Source organism: Macrobrachium nipponense, chromosome 13, assembly GCF_015104395.2.
Source record: "Macrobrachium nipponense isolate FS-2020 chromosome 13, ASM1510439v2, whole genome shotgun sequence".
Classification (NCBI taxonomy): domain Eukaryota; kingdom Metazoa; phylum Arthropoda; class Malacostraca; order Decapoda; family Palaemonidae; genus Macrobrachium; species Macrobrachium nipponense.
Window position 1 is genome coordinate 42,918,150 of NC_087206.1, and position 17,927 is coordinate 42,936,076.

Below are 17,927 nucleotides of genomic sequence, written 5' to 3' on the forward strand. Positions count from 1 at the left end.
TCTCTCTCTCATCGTTCGTTTCATCCTTCCCTTCCCCTCTCCCTCTCTCACCCTTCCATTCTACTCTTCCCTATCTTTCTAATGATCCCCTCTTCCCCTCCTTCTCAGCCCTTGCTGTCTCCCCTTCCTTCTCAATATTCTTCCCCTCACCCTCCGTGAATTTACCCCTCCCCTCCCTAACTTTTACCCTGTTCTCCCCTCTGGTAGTCCCCTACCTTCCACCTCCTACTCAACCTTCCCCGTTTCTCCTCCCCAACTTTTCTCTTCTCTCCCCTCGTTTGTCCCCCTCATTGCATCTCCCTTTCCATTGCAACCCCTCCACCTGCTTTATATATATTCACGCACACTCATACATTGACTATATTTATATATTTTATTTATATATTTTAAGTTTAGTGAGATTATGTTCCTGTTACAGCACAACATGGAACTATTATCTTTATGCAGGTTTTATCTTTTCCCCTTGGTCACTCGTGTTATCTTTGCTTTTGGATTTTCATTTCCTTTTTAATCCTGTGCAGGAAGAGTTATACCATACAGATAGTTCATCACTGATGATGTCATGAAAATTACTATTTTTATAAAATTACAAAATGTTATACCTATATTTTAAAATGCTATTAAAAATTTTCTTGGGTTTGTAAGTTTGTTGTCTGTGTTAATGAAAGTGTGCTTGTATGGGTTTTTTATTTGCATATTCTACCACACACAATACAGATATTGAATGGTATTTAGAGTTCATGTAGATGCATCCTCTTATGATATTAGAAATATCTTCTGTTAGATCTACAGTAGGCAGGGAATAGAATTTTTTCAGCTCAACAGGTGGTTGTGAGCCTCAGTGTTGCCAGGTCTTCCTTTTTCTTTGTATTTACTGGATTGCTTTTTAGGTAATTATGTTGTTTAACATAAGGCTTATTGTTAGTTAAGTTATGGGGGAAAATTTGTGTATTGTTCAGTACTTTAGTAGTAAGATTATTTAGAATTATTTTCATATGCGCATTATTTAAATATTTATAACTGTGTTAAGAATGCATGAGTAAATTATTTAATAGCATGATTGAAGAATAATTGCATTTTATTTTTGTATTACAGAAGTACTTTTAATTGGCATGAATGTAGTAATTGTTTGCTTTTAGTAACATGAGTTTACAATTAATTTTTTTTTTTTTTATTGCAGACCTTAAAGACTGAAAGCTAATCAGATACAATTATGATATGCTTTTATCTTGGCTTTAATTTAATTGTGACACTGACCACTAGGAAAGGCAATGTGATATCGCGTCGATGCTGTTGAAGCTAACGAGGGGCGGGAGGGGAAAGAGAGAGAAAGAGGGTGGGCTGGTAGATATGAAGTAGGGAGGGGAGAGCGTGTTGGGGCAGAAGGGTGAGGGGAGCATTGAACGAAGACAGGACTAGCTGGGTGCTACACTAACCTAGAGACCAGTATAGGGTTAAGTGGAGGTGCGCAAGTTGTGTTGTGGTGTGCTCTCTCTCTCTCTCTCTGTGGTGAGTGTGGGACGCTCATGGTTGCGTGAAGTCTTCTGTACATTGTGTGTATGGGTGGGGCCTGACACCCTCCCTCTATTACAGGTGTGTAGTAGTCAAAAGGCGTCATGGACTTCACTATGAATATGATCGACAGTGGGCGAGGTGGCATACCCGCTTCCCAGGCTGCTGCAGTAGCTGCCATGGGTGGGCAGGTGGCTTACCAAGCACATGCTGTCACAGTAGCTGCCCCCACTGTCAGTCAACAACAACAACAACAACAACAGCAACAGCAACAACAACAACAGCAGCAGCAACAACAACAACAACAACAACAGCAACAACAACAACAACAACAACAGGCACAACAGCCACCCCAGCAACAACAACAGAGAGGTAGTCTTCATGAAGGTGATGGGGGAGGGCTGGCAGGTGAAAAAGTTCAAGAGTTGACCAAAGATGATTCTGAGGGTGCCTTCACCCCACCACCTCGAGTATCATCAGTTACATCTCATGATAGTCGTGTTGAGAAAGGTACAGATACAAATGACTTTGAGCCTTTAATAAAAGTTGAGATTAGGGGGGGTGTACCGGGACTTACAACTGGAGACAAAGATAAAAATCAAATAGTGCAGTTACACTTCAACAGTGTCAATGAGGTGTTACATTATTTTTCCCAGCGGTCAGTGCCACAGCATATAGATGCATTTAACCTTCTTACTAATCCAGACTTGGTGCGAAACATCAACCCTGACTTGGTCCGCAATCACTTCTTATATGTCCCGAACCCTCAGGAAGGGGTAAGGGTTGCATCAAATGGCTATAGTTCGGGTTCCAATTCAGCTCAGACGCCTCCTGCGCAAGGGGGAGCTGCAACATCACCAGTTGTCGTAAAACAAGGTTCTAGCAGTGGCAGTTATGGGAAACAAGACAGGCGACGTGACTCAAATCAGTCGGGTACAAGTACTATAGCAGCTGGAGCTATTGTACCTAGACCAGGGGTTGATCAATCAGGTGCTTCTTTTGTGTGTTGGATCTGTGGCTTAGATCTGCAAAAATCTCTTCAATTTGAAGAACATATGGTTGACCAGCACAGCGTCGAAAAACCTTACCGATGTGATGATTGCGGTGTAACCTTTAAAAGAAAAGCGCACATGGATCGCCATCGTCGCATCCACTTACCCACTCGTCCGTATCAGTGTGCGGTTTGTGGCAAAGGTTTCACGCGTAATGAACATGTTAGACGACACTCGTTCACTCATTCGGGTGAGAAGCCTTATCATTGCCCAACTTGTAACAAGACTTTCTCGCGACGAGAACACTTAACGAAGCATCTCTTAAGTCATACGAAGCCGCCAGGTCCTCATAGTCCACCCCCTGGTGGTCATCCTCATACCCCAGGTGAGTATGAATATTTATGCTCGCCTGAAGATTCTTCTTCACAGCCTATTGGTGCTGCAGCAGTAGCAGCAGCAGTGTCAACGATAACATCTTTGGGTGCAGGGACTGGCCAGTTGTCTCTTCATGCAGCTGTTCCACAACTATTACCACCTTCCACCACACACAGTAATGTGAAGCTTCAGCAGACTCACCATCGATTGGGTGCTCACCATAGTCAAGGTAACATTATCACTAATATATTCACATTACTGTATCTCTTCCCCTTCTTTCTTCATTCCTATTTTTTCACTCTTTCATTTTTCTCTCTTAACAACTTTAGAATTCTATTAAAAAACTTCATGCATTGTTGATATGCTAATACCATTCTAGATTCAACTGGTCATCTTTGCATTAAAGTAGTTTTAGATAAAAGGGTACTATAGCTTTTCAAGATGTAGTTGTCATTTTTATCCTTATGACTTTGCTGTAGTTAAATTGTGCAAAATCAACTAACTATTATTAACTAAAATACAGACGTCTCTATAGTAGTCCTAATTTTCCCAATTGGAAGGAAAAAGGTATGTGCAAAATATATAATCATTTTTCAGGTAAGGTCATTTTAAGTACAAGAAAGGTGTTCTTTTGTACTTTACAATAAGAATAAAATCACAAGAATTTGTGTTGTTTGAGGGCTATACATGTCCAGATTGCTTAAGAATCCATGTGTGGTCATGCTTTTTGAAAGTTCAGATTTTGAATTGAGCAGTTTTCCATGACAGCAATATCTTTCCATGTACATACTAATGCTATATTAAATCTTGAAATGGGGTATTATAACTAAATATATAAAAAGTACATAATTTCATTTTAAGGAGCTCTCAGACATCATTCAAAATTTTTACTGCTGTTATTTTGCTAAACTATTTTTTAAAATTAAAAAATTATCTTCTCAAGGATGAATGTTGTATTAAAATAATAATCTCTGTATAAGGTAAGTGCTATTCCTATAATATTTTAGACTTCTGTACTTGGCAATGTTTAGTTGCTGTAAGTGTAATCTGTTTAATCACCTTTTTTGTATAGAATCTTTAGACTTTTTTTTCGAGTTCAGCGTGATGTTGAAGATTTTTGTTGCAATTTTAGAGTAATTTTTGTCTACTGCAGTTATAGTGTCTTAGTTTCTTCTTACTTTGTAGTATTATGTAGTTTTGGTGCCCTTTTATTCTTTCTTTCATAAGTTTCTGAGTTTTTCTACCTCGCAAACTTAGTTATTAATATTTTATTTTTAAGATGCATATGTATGTATAGGTTTCCTGTTTTTTGTCAAGTTGAAGAGTAATAATTTTTCATTTCCAGTTCATTATGCTTTCAAGTAGAATTTATTTTTTAATTGTGGATACAGTAGTAGTTATCATTAAAAACTTTGCCTTTGAGCCTGTGCATTAGAATTAGAAGACAGTACTACTGTTTATACGTATTTTTTTTTTTATTAGCATGCTTTCATTTCCCTGGTATCCATTTTTATTAACCTATTCATCTGTTTGCAACTGCAGATAATGTATTCAAAACTTAAACAAATTTGTTTTTCAGGTTGTATCTCTGTTACAATAGTATTTACATTTCTAAGCAAAAGTTTACCATAACTTGGATTTATGAAGAACTGAATTGATATATTTTAAATTTTTTGAAGAAGCTGGAACTAATGAAAACAATCATTTTGTCTTTCTGTTAAAATTAAAAGGAAGGAAGTAAATAAGTGGACATGTATTTTGATTGAAAATGGGATATGCTAATATCAATGAGGCTTTACAATTGTTGTGATAGTTGTAGGAAAGTCTTTGCAACCCAGGCATTTTATTTTTACTAGATAGATTAGTAGAGTTCATCAAAGCTAAAGGTTCAGTCCATGTTAAATCAAGTTCTTTGGGATAGCAATTTTTCATTTTATGAAGAGTTGAATATATTTTTCTAAGCAAAATGTAAAGGGGAATGCAGGTAGCTTTCCCCTTATCCAATCATATTCAAACATGATATAAGAATATTGTGTGTTTAATATTGGCAATTTGAACTCAAATGTAAACATTAGGCTTTGATTTATTCATTGTTTTGAACTTTTGGATCTTTCAAGTAAACCTCCAGGCACTATTGATCTTCAGGAATTTGAGAACAGGCTATAAAGGACAGCCAGGATGGGAAAAAAATGCTCGTATTGAATAAATTAAAGATGCAATATAGGATTATTATTAGCTAAAACGTGTAACTTTTTCCATCTGGTTGGATGACATTTTATAGAATTTTGAATTAACATTAAAGACAAAGTTATATTGCACTTATGGGTAGTTTTAAGGAGTCATTTTTGTGGAACTGAAATGTGATTTTAATTTGTTGAATAAGACATTTACTACAATTGAAACACATTTAACATCTAATGGTCCTTTCCTTATATTTTTGAGTAGATAATTGATAACTTTAATACTGTGTGTGTGTGTGTCACTGATTGGAGAACAAAGCATGTGTGTGTGTGTGTGTCACTGATTGGAGAACATAGATTGAAAAACAAAGCTTTCTGTTACAGTATATATTTAAAAAAAAAAAATTGTTTTTAGTGGACTTTTAACAAATATTTTCGAAGTTCTTTCCAGTTATTGACTAATTTTTTTGGGGTGAGACTACATTATTGAAAATCAGAATTTGAAATTTTTTTTTTTTTTATTCAGTTGAATTATCATTGTGCTGGATTTCAGAAGTTAATAGTAAAAGCGATAGTAACTTATTATATACTGTCTGCTAGTTTTTGTTGTGCTGGATTTTAGGTAGACCTTGTCCCTAGAATCTCTCTGTTTTTCTTCATCTAGATATTTAATCTAGATATTGAAGTAGGTCAAAGACAAAAAGTAGTACTATATGGTATGTATGTGTATATGTATTAATTGCGAGTTTTTTTTTTATTTTTTTATTGTGGGGTTTAAGGTTACAAGTTTTGATAGTGTTTAGTAGTTATATTTGATACATGAAACGTTTATTGCTTATTTTTAGTTAGGTAAAATAGTGTGTACAAAAAGAATCCAACCTTGTTGCCACCTCTGCATATCTTGTGTAACAAGCTTTACTTTATTAACAGATTTTATTTCTAAATGCTAAATAAAGAGAACGGTAAATTGCCATGAAGGCCAACAGAAGGAACTTCATGCATTTAAAGTAAAATTTTTGCACAAGTGCAATTAAACACATCTTGTCTCCAGGTATAAAAACAGAAAAACTGCCTGTTCATTCATAGTGAATTTAAAAATAATGAACTCGGGAAGCAAGCAGCTATTCTTATTGCAAAAGATGTTATACGATATACTTTTGACTTTTTTATTCATTATTTTTTTGTGATAGCTTGAATGGTGGGGGTACATAATATGAATATGTACAGTATGTTTGGGATAATGACTTTTAACAAAATAAAAAGTTGTAAAGCCACTATAAAACCAACTCTTTCTTACTCTACAAGTAGGGAGCTTTAAATGAATATGGGTATAGATATTTAGTATGTTCTCTCTCTCTCTCTCTCTCTCTCTCTCTCTCTCTCTCTCTCTCTCTCTCTCTCTCTCTCTCTCTCTCTCTCTCTCTCTCTGCTGTGCTGTGCTGTGCTGTGCTGTGCTGTGCTGTGCTGTGCAGTGCAGTGCAGGCCCTTATATAGGCTCCGGGAAGATTGTAAAAAAAAATGACCATCATCAAAGAGACATTATCTTTATAAGGAGTGCAGACCTTTGTTTTATGCCTGCTTCTTCAGGCATGTTTAGACAATACCATATTCTGATTTAAAAGCCCATTGCAATTTTGGTAATTTGATGATCGAGATTAATTAACCTATAATATAATTTAATTACCTCATTTTTTGCTGTTCTCCATAAATTTTGATTTGCTGCATAGTCAAAGGTATTCCTCTCTCTGAAGGACTTGTGTCCATTAATACAAAGTTAACTGCAAATCACAATCTCCATTTTCTTTATGCTGTAGAGCATATGTCACCAAATATTTGTGTTGCCATTTATTGGGCGTTGGTGCTGAAGAAGGCCAGTTATAAAACTTCAGTGATGAGGAAGAATTTCAAGTTCATCATTGTCAGACTTCATCCTCTTTTCAAGAGACTAAACATCAGGAGAGCACATTTATACGATAAGTTGACATTTGATAATAGATATAATGCGTCCTTGTTCCTAAGTAGTTGCTGCCTCCATCTTGAATAATTTTGTAACCTACTTTATATCATCATACTGAACTTTATGTCTATAGCTGCCTTCATCCCTCTTCCTTCTATTTTTAAGAAATTTCCTTGAAGATGCTTCCCTGATGGGTTACAAGTTAAGGGACCTAGTGATGTAATAAGGGAATGTGAATGTCTTGCTTCAATTATTACTCACAGATGAAACGGTGTCGAATGGGACCTTTTGCCCCCTCCTAGTCTCTGATGTACCTTTCTCTTGCCTTCATGCATACCTGCACAGGGATTCTAAAGACCTTAACCTGGAGTAGAGAGGATGGCATGGTTCCCCTAAATCATTGTATCCACATGTATGTGGAAAGTAGGACCAAAGGACTCCCACTTGAACAGGAGGAATAGTAAGGTCCCTGGATCTCAGGTCAAGTAATTCTCATTAAGGAGTGAATTTTAAGAAGTATATCTCAAACTACAGGTAATGGACGGTGAACGATTGCGCCCTTTACCTTCTCTTTGCTCAGTCCTTGTCAGAAACTAGGAGGCCCTTCTGCTCTATCTAGTAAGAGTAATTTGCCTCTGTCCTTTGAAATATATGGATGTCAAGGAAGGTACATCTAGGCGCTTTGTTTCAACAGGTCTTGCCAGAAAATTAACTAGAACGCTGTATCTTATTGTGTTACATAAATTTTGAAGGGTGACAAACATTCAGTTTTGTTTTTAAGGGGTCTCTATGTCACATGGCTTTTATTGACAGTCATTGGAAGGCAAAGTACATATGCAAGTTTTTATTCCATTCTTTCATATTAGGTCCTGTGGTAGCTTTTGTTTATGTTCATTTCTTGGGAGAAATCCTCTTCGTCTTCGTAACCTTTCACTCAGTTAGGGCATTGTCTACAAAAAAAAAAAGCTTTCCTTGGGTAGTGAGTTTCTGCATTACTTCTTGGGTTAGTTATATCCTCTGCTACATTTTGATTCCCAAGAGCTCCCTGTTACAGTATGGTGCCTTAGCCACAACATTTGGAACAGGTGTTGAGTAAGCTGTGGACTTTACTCAGAGAGCATTTTACAAATTTTGGGAAGTTACTTTGCATCCATTGTTTTTATCTCTCAGTTGCAACTTTGCAAGTATCTTTACTCAGAGAGCATGTTACAAATTTCTGGAAGTCCCTTTGCAACCTTTATTTTTCTCTCAATTGTAACTTTGCAAGTACTATCTTGAAAAATCAAAGATTGTGGGTAGTTCAGGAATTTGATCCAGTCCACCTAAATTTGGATTTTGCATTTTTATTAGTTATTGCTTTATGAACAAATTAGTTTCTTGAGACCAGAGTTAATGTTTTTGTATGAAACCATTGCTTAAAATTTTAATTCCTTCTTCCGAAGCACACTGTCTTCTCATGTCTCATCAACCGGACAAAAGAAGAATGGGGTAATGAACTGGATTTAGACCAGTGGATCCACCCACGGGCGCACAAGGCTACCAGCTATCTACTGATTACTTTTCTTATTTTACCAGGTACTAAAGTTCTTATGAGTATGGAAATTGAAATTAAAGGTGATGAAAAATTAATTTAAAAAGAAATGAGATTTTCTAGCAAGCAAAGGCAATTAGTTTTCACCCTTTTCTCTAGTTAAGGTTGTGGGAGATTCAGACAGTGTGTATACCTTATACCTACCAGTTTTAAATGCTTTGATAGGATTTAGGCATTGTAGATTGTATTATATATATGCTCTTTTAACCTTAGCTGTTTAATATTTGTATGGCATAGAAAGATTATAAATAGCAGATCCAGTTAATCTTGCCAATTACAGTATTTTTTGTTTGTGTAAATAATTGATTTGGAGTCTTACTCTGTAAATTACTAGTGGTAGGAGTCCATTTATAGGCTCGTCTAATTTATGTATATATAGCAGATTTTCCCACTACCCAAGTACATATGCATTTGATGCTACTGCATTTGTCTTAGATTGTGGTGAATAAAGCCCCGAGATGCCGTTCATATGATTTGTTTTTATTTATTATTACTGCATCATATTTGTAGTTTTATTTTTCGTTAAAAAAGAAAAGGAAATTTTCTATAGCTCTCCTAGAAAAATGTGTAACCGCGTATAGATGCAAGGTTTTGGTAACTGGTGACGATCTCTAATCTTTAGAGATTGTTTTACCTTTCTTAGAATTTAAGCTACCAGGTTCCCAAATATTGCTAATGTTGTAACTGGTTGTGTAGAATGTCTTGAAATATGTTGTCATCCCCACCTTGCTTGTCTGTTTAGTTCACTTTATACTTGATGTGATAGGCATTTAGCTATGCTACGTAGTATTGGGATAGTTTTTAGTTACTATATGTCTCATAGTGGCTTCATCATTATACACATTATCAAATGTAATTTGGTAATTACATTTGTTCAGTTGTACATTTTTTAGTTTCATTTTATTTATTTTGAGTGTTTTTTTACTCTTGGTATTATATTTATCATTGCTACCTTCTTGAGACACTAGTATAGATTGCTTTCATGAGACTGAGGTATAATTTGGGAGACATGGTAATTATATGTCCCCATTTGTCATTGACTACCTCTGGGGCATAGGTCTAGGTAAAATCTTGATACAAAATTGAAACTTGCATAGTTAGTTAGCCCTAACTTTATAATCACTGGGTACACTTTGAGCAAGAGAGGCTCCAATCACAAAAAGGATAGTATAAATGTCAACAACAGCCAAAGGGCAGGATAACTCCTATTTTACCTCTGATTCCAAGAAATCTTTGTCACTCTTCTTTGTTGGACTCCTTACTCTTTTCCTTCCCAAATTTTAAGAAGCCCTTCTAGTGCCATTAAATAGTAAATAATCAGTATGGGATATCTTAAGCATGTCAATAAGCCATTGATAGTGCAGTAGGTGGTTTCTTTAGTCCTTGCTCTGTGACTGTTCACTTTTGAATTAACTGTGATAGAAGGGTGGTTAGTTTCTGCCTCCACTTCAACACAGTTCCACAGTGCATAGTGACTTGGCTACCAGTTGTCTTATCCTATTCCTTGAGTCTTTATGGGCCAGCCAGTTGAGTGTGTCCTTTTAGAGAATTCATTCAAGATGTTGGGGAGGCAGATAATTCTGTCAGCTTATGGAACCCAATATCATTTCCAGGTGAGTAACTTTCCGTTATGAGCTATATCCAGAAAAGAGCAAACACATAGCTCAAGATAATAGAACTGAGGCCACCCATCATATATACATGGATTGAAAAACATCACTGCTAGACCCACCCCAAATATAAAAGGGCAGTATCATTTGAATAATAAGGACAGTTACTTGAATTATTATGATTTTGAATTAAGGACAGTTATGAGTACCAAAGGATGTTTTGAGACCTCAAAGACAAAGTTGACTAAGGGCCACTAAATATAACTGAAGTCAGCATCACTGCAATTAGTAGCCATCAGGTTGCTCGAAAGATTCCCTATTTTTAGGATTTTGTGTGTAAGAGGAGTCATTGAGAAATGTGCAGCAGTTGGCCAGAAGGTTTCCCCAGTTTTGTCAAGATGTAAGGAATACTAGCCATCAAGAAAATTGCAGTATGTTGTTATATAGACCTAAAAGATGAGCATCATTGCATAGATTTAGCTATCTGAACATTTTCTGTAAAAGATGCCAAAAGAATGTGTTGTAATTCAAACTTAAAATTGATTCAGCAGGGTAACAACTTTAACTACCACACCATTGTTGGAGTGAACCGTTGATACATAGCATGCATAGAGGAATGCAGGGAGATAGCTGAGGTCACATGGCCTTTTCTGTTCTTGTCTTTTCCATGCTGACCAGTTTTTAACCTACTGAACTTTTTTCCTTAGAAACAGTGATAAAAAGACAAGCCTTTGCTGCCTCTGGGAATTATGAGGCCATTTTTTCTCAGCTTTAACTACTTTATGGTTTTTAAGGAAGATGAAATCTTCAAGAATGGAAAATTTGGTTAACAAGTTTGATAGGCTGCCAGTAGAGTCGTGGTTAGTTGAAATCATGATACCAAACAGGATTTTTATAGAGATTATTAAAACTTTATAGTCCGTCTGTTGGTAAATATCCCTGGTTGGTGACATGCTATGCAGGCCTCTGGAACCAGACTTGTCCTGCAGATGACATCACAAAACCAAGTACATAAAGATGATCTCACTCCTACTCCATTTAGATGCTTAGGGCCAGCCTCAAGTGGTGGCGATATGAATAATTTCAAGACATTTCAAGTTCAATTGGAACATATCTGAGCCATTTGAATGTGCAAGTTTAAAGATAAATGTCATTTTGAATGAAGAACATTACTTTCCCCCAGGAAGAGTCAGTGCTTCAGTGACAGTGACGTTGCCGTAATTTTGTCTGCATTCAGTGACAAGTAGTGGCTATCATGATGCTCCAGCATCCAAGAAAGTTGGCGAAAGTTGTGTGGTCTAGATAGGTTTCAGAGGTTCTCTCCTTAGAACAATCTTCAATGTTGGAGGGCTTAACAAATGATTTTTTTAACATAGCAAGTTTAGATTTCAGATCCTTGGTGATGTAAGCTGTTTGGAATAGGTTCATAATTCATTTCTTGCTGTGCTGCCTTACCACCAATAACATTTGTTTCCATCAAGGATTTGAAGTCTTTCTAATAGTATACAGTTGTCACTACAGAGCTCGAGATCCAGATAAAGAAATTCTGATACTTGTGGCAGGATTCAAACCTGCACCAACATACAACATGTCAGAATGAGGTAAACCCATTCGGACATACCGGTTACATAAACTTCTGTTGCAGTTTTGAATCCTGCTAAAGATATCATAATTTCTTCTTTTGATTCTTCAGTTGGCTCTTGAGGTCTATTGACAAATGTATCCAAAAACTTTCTAACTACATACAGCCTGCAGGTTCACAATCCCTTATCCAAAATCTTTGGCTCCAACTGTGCACATTTTATTCCCATAAAAGTAAAAAAATACAGCATCAAAAGAACCGTAATTATCCTACATACTCACATATGATCCAGTCTCTTGTATGCCACCATCAAAATTTGGTTACCAAAACAATTTCATTACATATGAGTTACATTTTTGGTAAATTACACTATGCTATGCATATTGTGTAAGTTTCTTTTCAGTAGATTATACTAGGTTAGGATTCCTGTGTCTCTCACTTTCAGTAGATTCCATTGACAATTCATTTCACTTTTAAGTCATGGAAGCCATAGTTTGGTAACTAAATACAAATTGTCATACATTCAGCCAGGCTTACCAGATTTGTGGTTTGTATATTCATTACTGTATGTTATAATTAACTTAACAACCATGTAGTGTTTTATATAAAACACTGGTAGTATAAACAACTGAATCTAGGAACAGCTGATTTCCAGTGCCATTCACTGTAACTGTCGCACTTTCAAGTTTATTAAAGTTGTCAAGTTGTTAAAACTTACTAATTCTCAAGTGTGACTTCCATAAGCAAGGATATAATACATTTCTATTCATCCTTCATGCTTTGGAGAAGAATGCTGTAAGAAAGAATACAGCTGAATGAAAGCTGCTGGTTGATGAAACGGATATATTGCAGGCTACAAAACATTTTGGAATGGTGAAAATGATGGCTGAAACTTGTGAAATCATACCTATAGTATGTATTAAAAAAATTTATTGTTTTTTATAAACCAGTACTTTGAGCTATAGAACCCAATGTGGTTGATTTACAAGGAAATTCTACCTCTGAATTGTGATTCATCTAGCAGCTGATGGCAATGAAGATGTTGGTAGTACAGACAGTCCCCGGTTATCAGCGATTTATGGTGCCATAACAGGCCAAGTTCTGGTTATCGGCGCCATAAGGATGCTTATGACGGTGATAACTGGTCAACGGTGCCATAAATCACGAGGTTTCGGTTAATGGCAGTTTTCACTTATCTGCACACCCCTGGGAACAGAACTCCGCCGATAATTGGGGATTACCTGTACTCAGTCAGCTAAGATCTTGAGAGTACAGTGGAACCTTGGTTCTCGTACATAATGTGTTCCAGAACCTCCCATGAAAACCGGAACAGTAATTCCCATAAGGAATGTTGTAAATACAAGTAAAGCGTTCCAGACCCCCAAAAATATTAACAAAAAATGCATTTTATAGGGAATGAACACAGTATTACAGAAAACAATGAGAAATTAATATAAATGCCTAATGAAACTAATAAATGAACATTTAACATTACTCTTACTTTTATGGAAAGCACTTGTCAGCATATGGAAGAGTTAAATGTTCATTTATTAGTTTCATTAGGCATTTATATTTAATGTTTGGAAGGGGAATCTCCCTCCAGAAAGATTTCAGGTATCAAGGACCTATATGGGGTTACTTCTCTTTGTTTTTCACTGGCACTATCTGAGGTTACTTCCCCATTTCGTTTGTTACTAGGATTAGGACCAGCAGAGACATATTTCTGGTGTTCCTTTAAATTTGCATCAAGTTAAACATGGCATTGTCATTAAACATATTGGAAACACAGATTACAACTTCTTTGTTAGGATGATAATTCTCCACAAAATTTTTTACATCATTCCACTTTGCAGACATGTCTTTAATCCCTGAAGTAGGCATATGTATCCCCATTCGTTTTATGAAATTTTCAAACCAGCTTTTGCTGGCCTTAAATTCACTAACAGCAGCGGTTGTTGTAGACATTTTCTCACTGAGATCAGCATGCAACATCCTCCAACACCTTGCTACAAGTTCTTTCTTAAATTCTATAGTGTTTCTCGCTTTTTATTTTATAGAAGGGCTAGCACTTGGAATATTCTTTGGCCCTATGATGGCTTAATTAGTAGTTGCACTTGAATCAAAAAGGACAAAATCAACAAACACAAAAGCAGAATGGGTTATGAAACAAGATAGGATGCTTTGTTTGGGCACTCGATACAGGGCCTGGTGATGCACTGGGCCCTGGATGGAGTGTTTAAGTGTATGAAAACTGAGGAAATGTATGATAGCTAAGACAAAATTTCGTAGAAAAAAAGACTAAGAAAACTGAAAGGTACAAAAAGAGAGGTGCACGAAAACTGAGGTTGGTATAAACAATGCCACAATAAATGACACAATTGCAGTGTTCACAATATGATGATAATACATTCATGCAATCTACTGTACATAATTGGATACCAAAAGCAAAACAAGTTTTATTAAAATATCATCTTAGCAGTCATGTTTCACACTTCTATCTGTCATGTTTGACTTTGACAAATGGATACTTCCCTCCACAAAAAATGTGGGATTGTGAATTATGGATAAGAGATCATAAACCTTCTAATATTGAACTTGTTTAGTGATGATTCAACTTAAACAGTCCATACTTATTTTAGGGAAAGTTAAAACCAACCCCAACACTTTTGACATCATCTCAATGCTACCCAGTGTCAAAGCTTGGCTCACTTGTTTTGTATTCCTAATTTTCACACAGGATGTCATTTGATGTCTGTAATCTTGAGGGATGGCATTTAAATGGAATTTACATATTTTGAATCTTGAAGATTTAAGACAACAAAATTAAATAATGAAATAACATTTACAACTCTTACGCACTGTTACTGTGGTACTGGTACTTTGCAGGTAATACCAAAGATTTGGTGTAGCATCCTTTCAAGCATTTGCATTGCTTTATATGATTCATTTGGTTTCTAAACTATTTTTAGCAATTTATTTAATAATTCCTTTAAGCAAGCCTTACAAGTGTCAAAAACAGGTTTTGATGTAGGAAAAACTGTTTGTGGCCTATTCAGTGATAGAGGTAGATTTTATTAAACACTTGGCCCTTTTATCACTACTGCGCTACTGTTATGCAGGACTTCCCCATTACCTGTGCCACAACAAATTGCTTAGTCTGCTTTTCACTTAAAGAAATGGCTCATAACTACCTGCCATGAGTTAGCCCCTGAAGGAGTAAAGGCAGATTTGGTTGGTGACTGGACATGTGTGATATATGCCACATGCTTTTGGCAGCAAGTTAAATTGATGAAAAAACTCCATTTTAAACCGTCTCTGAGAGTTGTAAATTTCAATAGTAGTATGGAAGAAGACTACCTGTACATGTTCCGACAGAAGTATGGCAGTGTGTTTCCATCCTTCTCCAAGCAGAATCCACGTTTGGGCCAATACTCCAAAAGCAGCGGATTCTATGAACTCCCACTTCAACTCTTCTGATGGAGACAAAGTCTCTCTCCTTGGGAGAGAGGTCACTGATATTTGACATACAGTGGACACAGCCACTGAAAATTCCCTTTGAAAATTCTGCTTCCTGTACTTTCTACACTGCCAGACAGTGATGATACAAATGCCTTGACTCATCAGTTCTTGAAAGCTTCCCCAATAGGAAATTCTGCTTGCTGTAATTTTTATACATCCAGGCAGTGGTGATAGGACTACCTTGGCACATCAGTTCATGCAGGAACAGTGGCTGAGCTATAAAAAATGTGAACAGGTAGTCTCACTCAACTAATTTAATAGTAATGATCTGCTTGAATCATCTAGCCAAGGGTGATCATTGGTCCCTGCCTCTAGGTTGTATTTGTATCAAGTTAGCTAAAATCAAATTTTTTTTTTTTTCATCAATTTTCTGCTAAAGATTTAGCCATTAAAATTGTGATGTTTGGAATACTTTATACCCATGACTCTGGCACAATTGTTGTCAGAGGTGCTGATACATTTGCAGACATCCTTATTTTTATATGAATTATTCGTAGCTGTAATCCACTACAGAAGGATAATTAATGTTCAAGTAGGTTGTCTCTAAATCTGGTTACATTAGAAGATTGACAAATATCCTGAGCAAACCTGATATATGGATTGTTAATGTTTGAGCTAAAACAGTTTGTGCTTATCAGAATGCTAAAAGAAATTATGTAAAGGTGCACAGTATTTTGATATTCAAACAGAAATACTAGTCATTACTTATACACACTGGATATTGACAGTTTTTGTGCTTAAATGTTCTTGTTATTGTTCATGTGTATGAATATAGTCACTATACACACTGGATATATTGGCAGCTATTGCACAAAGATGTTCCTGTTATTTATGTGTATGGAAATACGTACTAGTTATACAGGCAGTCCCTGGTTATCGGTGATCCGGTTTTATGGCGCTTGTCTAGCGCCATAAAATCGGTGATGTATGGCGCCATATCAGGCTGAGTTCCAGTTATTATAAGGCGCCATAAGGGTGCTTATGATTCTGATAACATAAGTACCATAAATCGCCAAGTTTCGGTTAACGGTAGTTTTCACCTATCGGCACACCCCCGGGAATGGAAACCCCTCCAATAACCACGGACTGCCTGTATACTCTGTCCAATTTTGTAATACATAAATGGAAGTAAACAATCACACCTAAAGCATTTGCTGTAGTAAATTAAGGGTGCCGTATCAAAACATGAAGTGATGAACTGTTTAAGACTTGTTTCTTCAAACAAGTATCAGTAACATTGAAAACATTATTGTACTACTAAGTTTAGGGGAAATTTGTCCAAATATCCCAACTTTTGAAAAGTACCATGTATATGAATTTTTGTTTGAACTCCTGTCAGATTCAAGAGAGAAAAAATATGAACTGCAATTAAAAACAATTCAAAATAAGAATCAGTCAAGTAAGACTCAGCTCAGTGTTTGAAAATAGGGTTGTTTGTTAACCAGCAGGTATTAGGCAACTGGATATGGCTTCTAAGGTGACCATGATGCCTTAAACAGGATGCTCTCTAGCTAACCACTTACTACATTAATAGAAAAATGGTATTTTTATTACCCAACTTTTATCCTTAATGTATAGAATAATTATGAAGAAGAATATACTAATGCTGAAGTTAACGTGGCCCTCCCCCCCAAAAAAAATTTAACATTTTGTGCCTTTTACCTTGATCATATCAGTTTGATTCCTTCCAGATGATTTCTGGTGTGGTAACTAGGCATTACTGTTGTCTCAGTGTTAAGAGGTTAGGTATAAATTGTTGTAATGACTAGTGAGACTAGACTATAATACCAGCCTCATCTTTCCACCATCCGCCGTTTTCACCAAACAGTTCGTAAATCGTACATGGAAACAAAATTTTTCAAAAATTTTACCTCATTTAACATTTGAACAAAGTACAGGCAGTCCCCAGTTATCGGTGGGGTTTCCGTTCTTGGCAGGAAGCTGATAAGTGAAAACCGCCATTATCCGAAACTCGGCCATTTATGCTGCCATAAGTGCCAAGTTTCAGTTAATGGCGCCTCTGTTAGGTATGTTATGACATCAAAACTCTTATCGGCACCTTATGGCGAAGATAATCAAGACTTGTCCAGTTATGGCACGAGACAGGTACTATAAACTGGATCACCATTAACAGGGTCCACCGATAACTGGGCACTGGCTATATATACACAGTGGTACCTCGAGATACGAAATTAATGTGTTCCGAGGCGGCCTTCGTATAATGTGTTTTTCGTATCTCGGAACGTATTTTACATGTAAAATGGCTAATCCGTTCCAAGCCCTCCAAAAACACCCCAGTAAATTATATTTCCAGGCCTAAAACACATGTTCTAGGGTTACGACGCCGATCCGATGGAAGAAATATGACTCCAAAAAGGCAATATTCAACTGCATGTAATGTTCAACCCCATTTTTACTGCATATATTAGGACTTTAGCAGCAATAAGCCTAGCCTATGTTAGCGGTTGCTACTGTAGCCTAGTCTATGATTCTGACATCTAAACCTAAGAGCTAAAAGCTTAGAATATGCCAATAAAATGTATAAATAATCAGTATGTACTCATTTCAAATAATTATTAATTAATCATTAACTATAATACACAAACAAA

General features: G+C 36.3%; 1 protein-coding gene across 2 annotated transcripts in view; it reads left to right on the forward strand.

Annotated features, from left to right (window-relative positions):
• The window catches only part of LOC135225761 (zinc finger and SCAN domain-containing protein 2-like), a 139,112-nt gene that overhangs the window by 100,600 nt on the left and 20,585 nt on the right, over window positions 1–17,927 (forward strand). Inside the window, exon 3 of one of the 2 annotated variants that reach the window (XM_064265209.1) lies at window positions 1,594–3,108. In XM_064265209.1, coding sequence (XP_064121279.1) covers window positions 1,617–3,108 — 1,492 coding nt within the window. In that variant the 5' untranslated portion in view covers window positions 1,594–1,616. The remainder of the gene's footprint in view (window positions 1–1,593; window positions 3,109–17,927) is intronic. The other variant, XM_064265210.1, reaches the window with a different exon arrangement.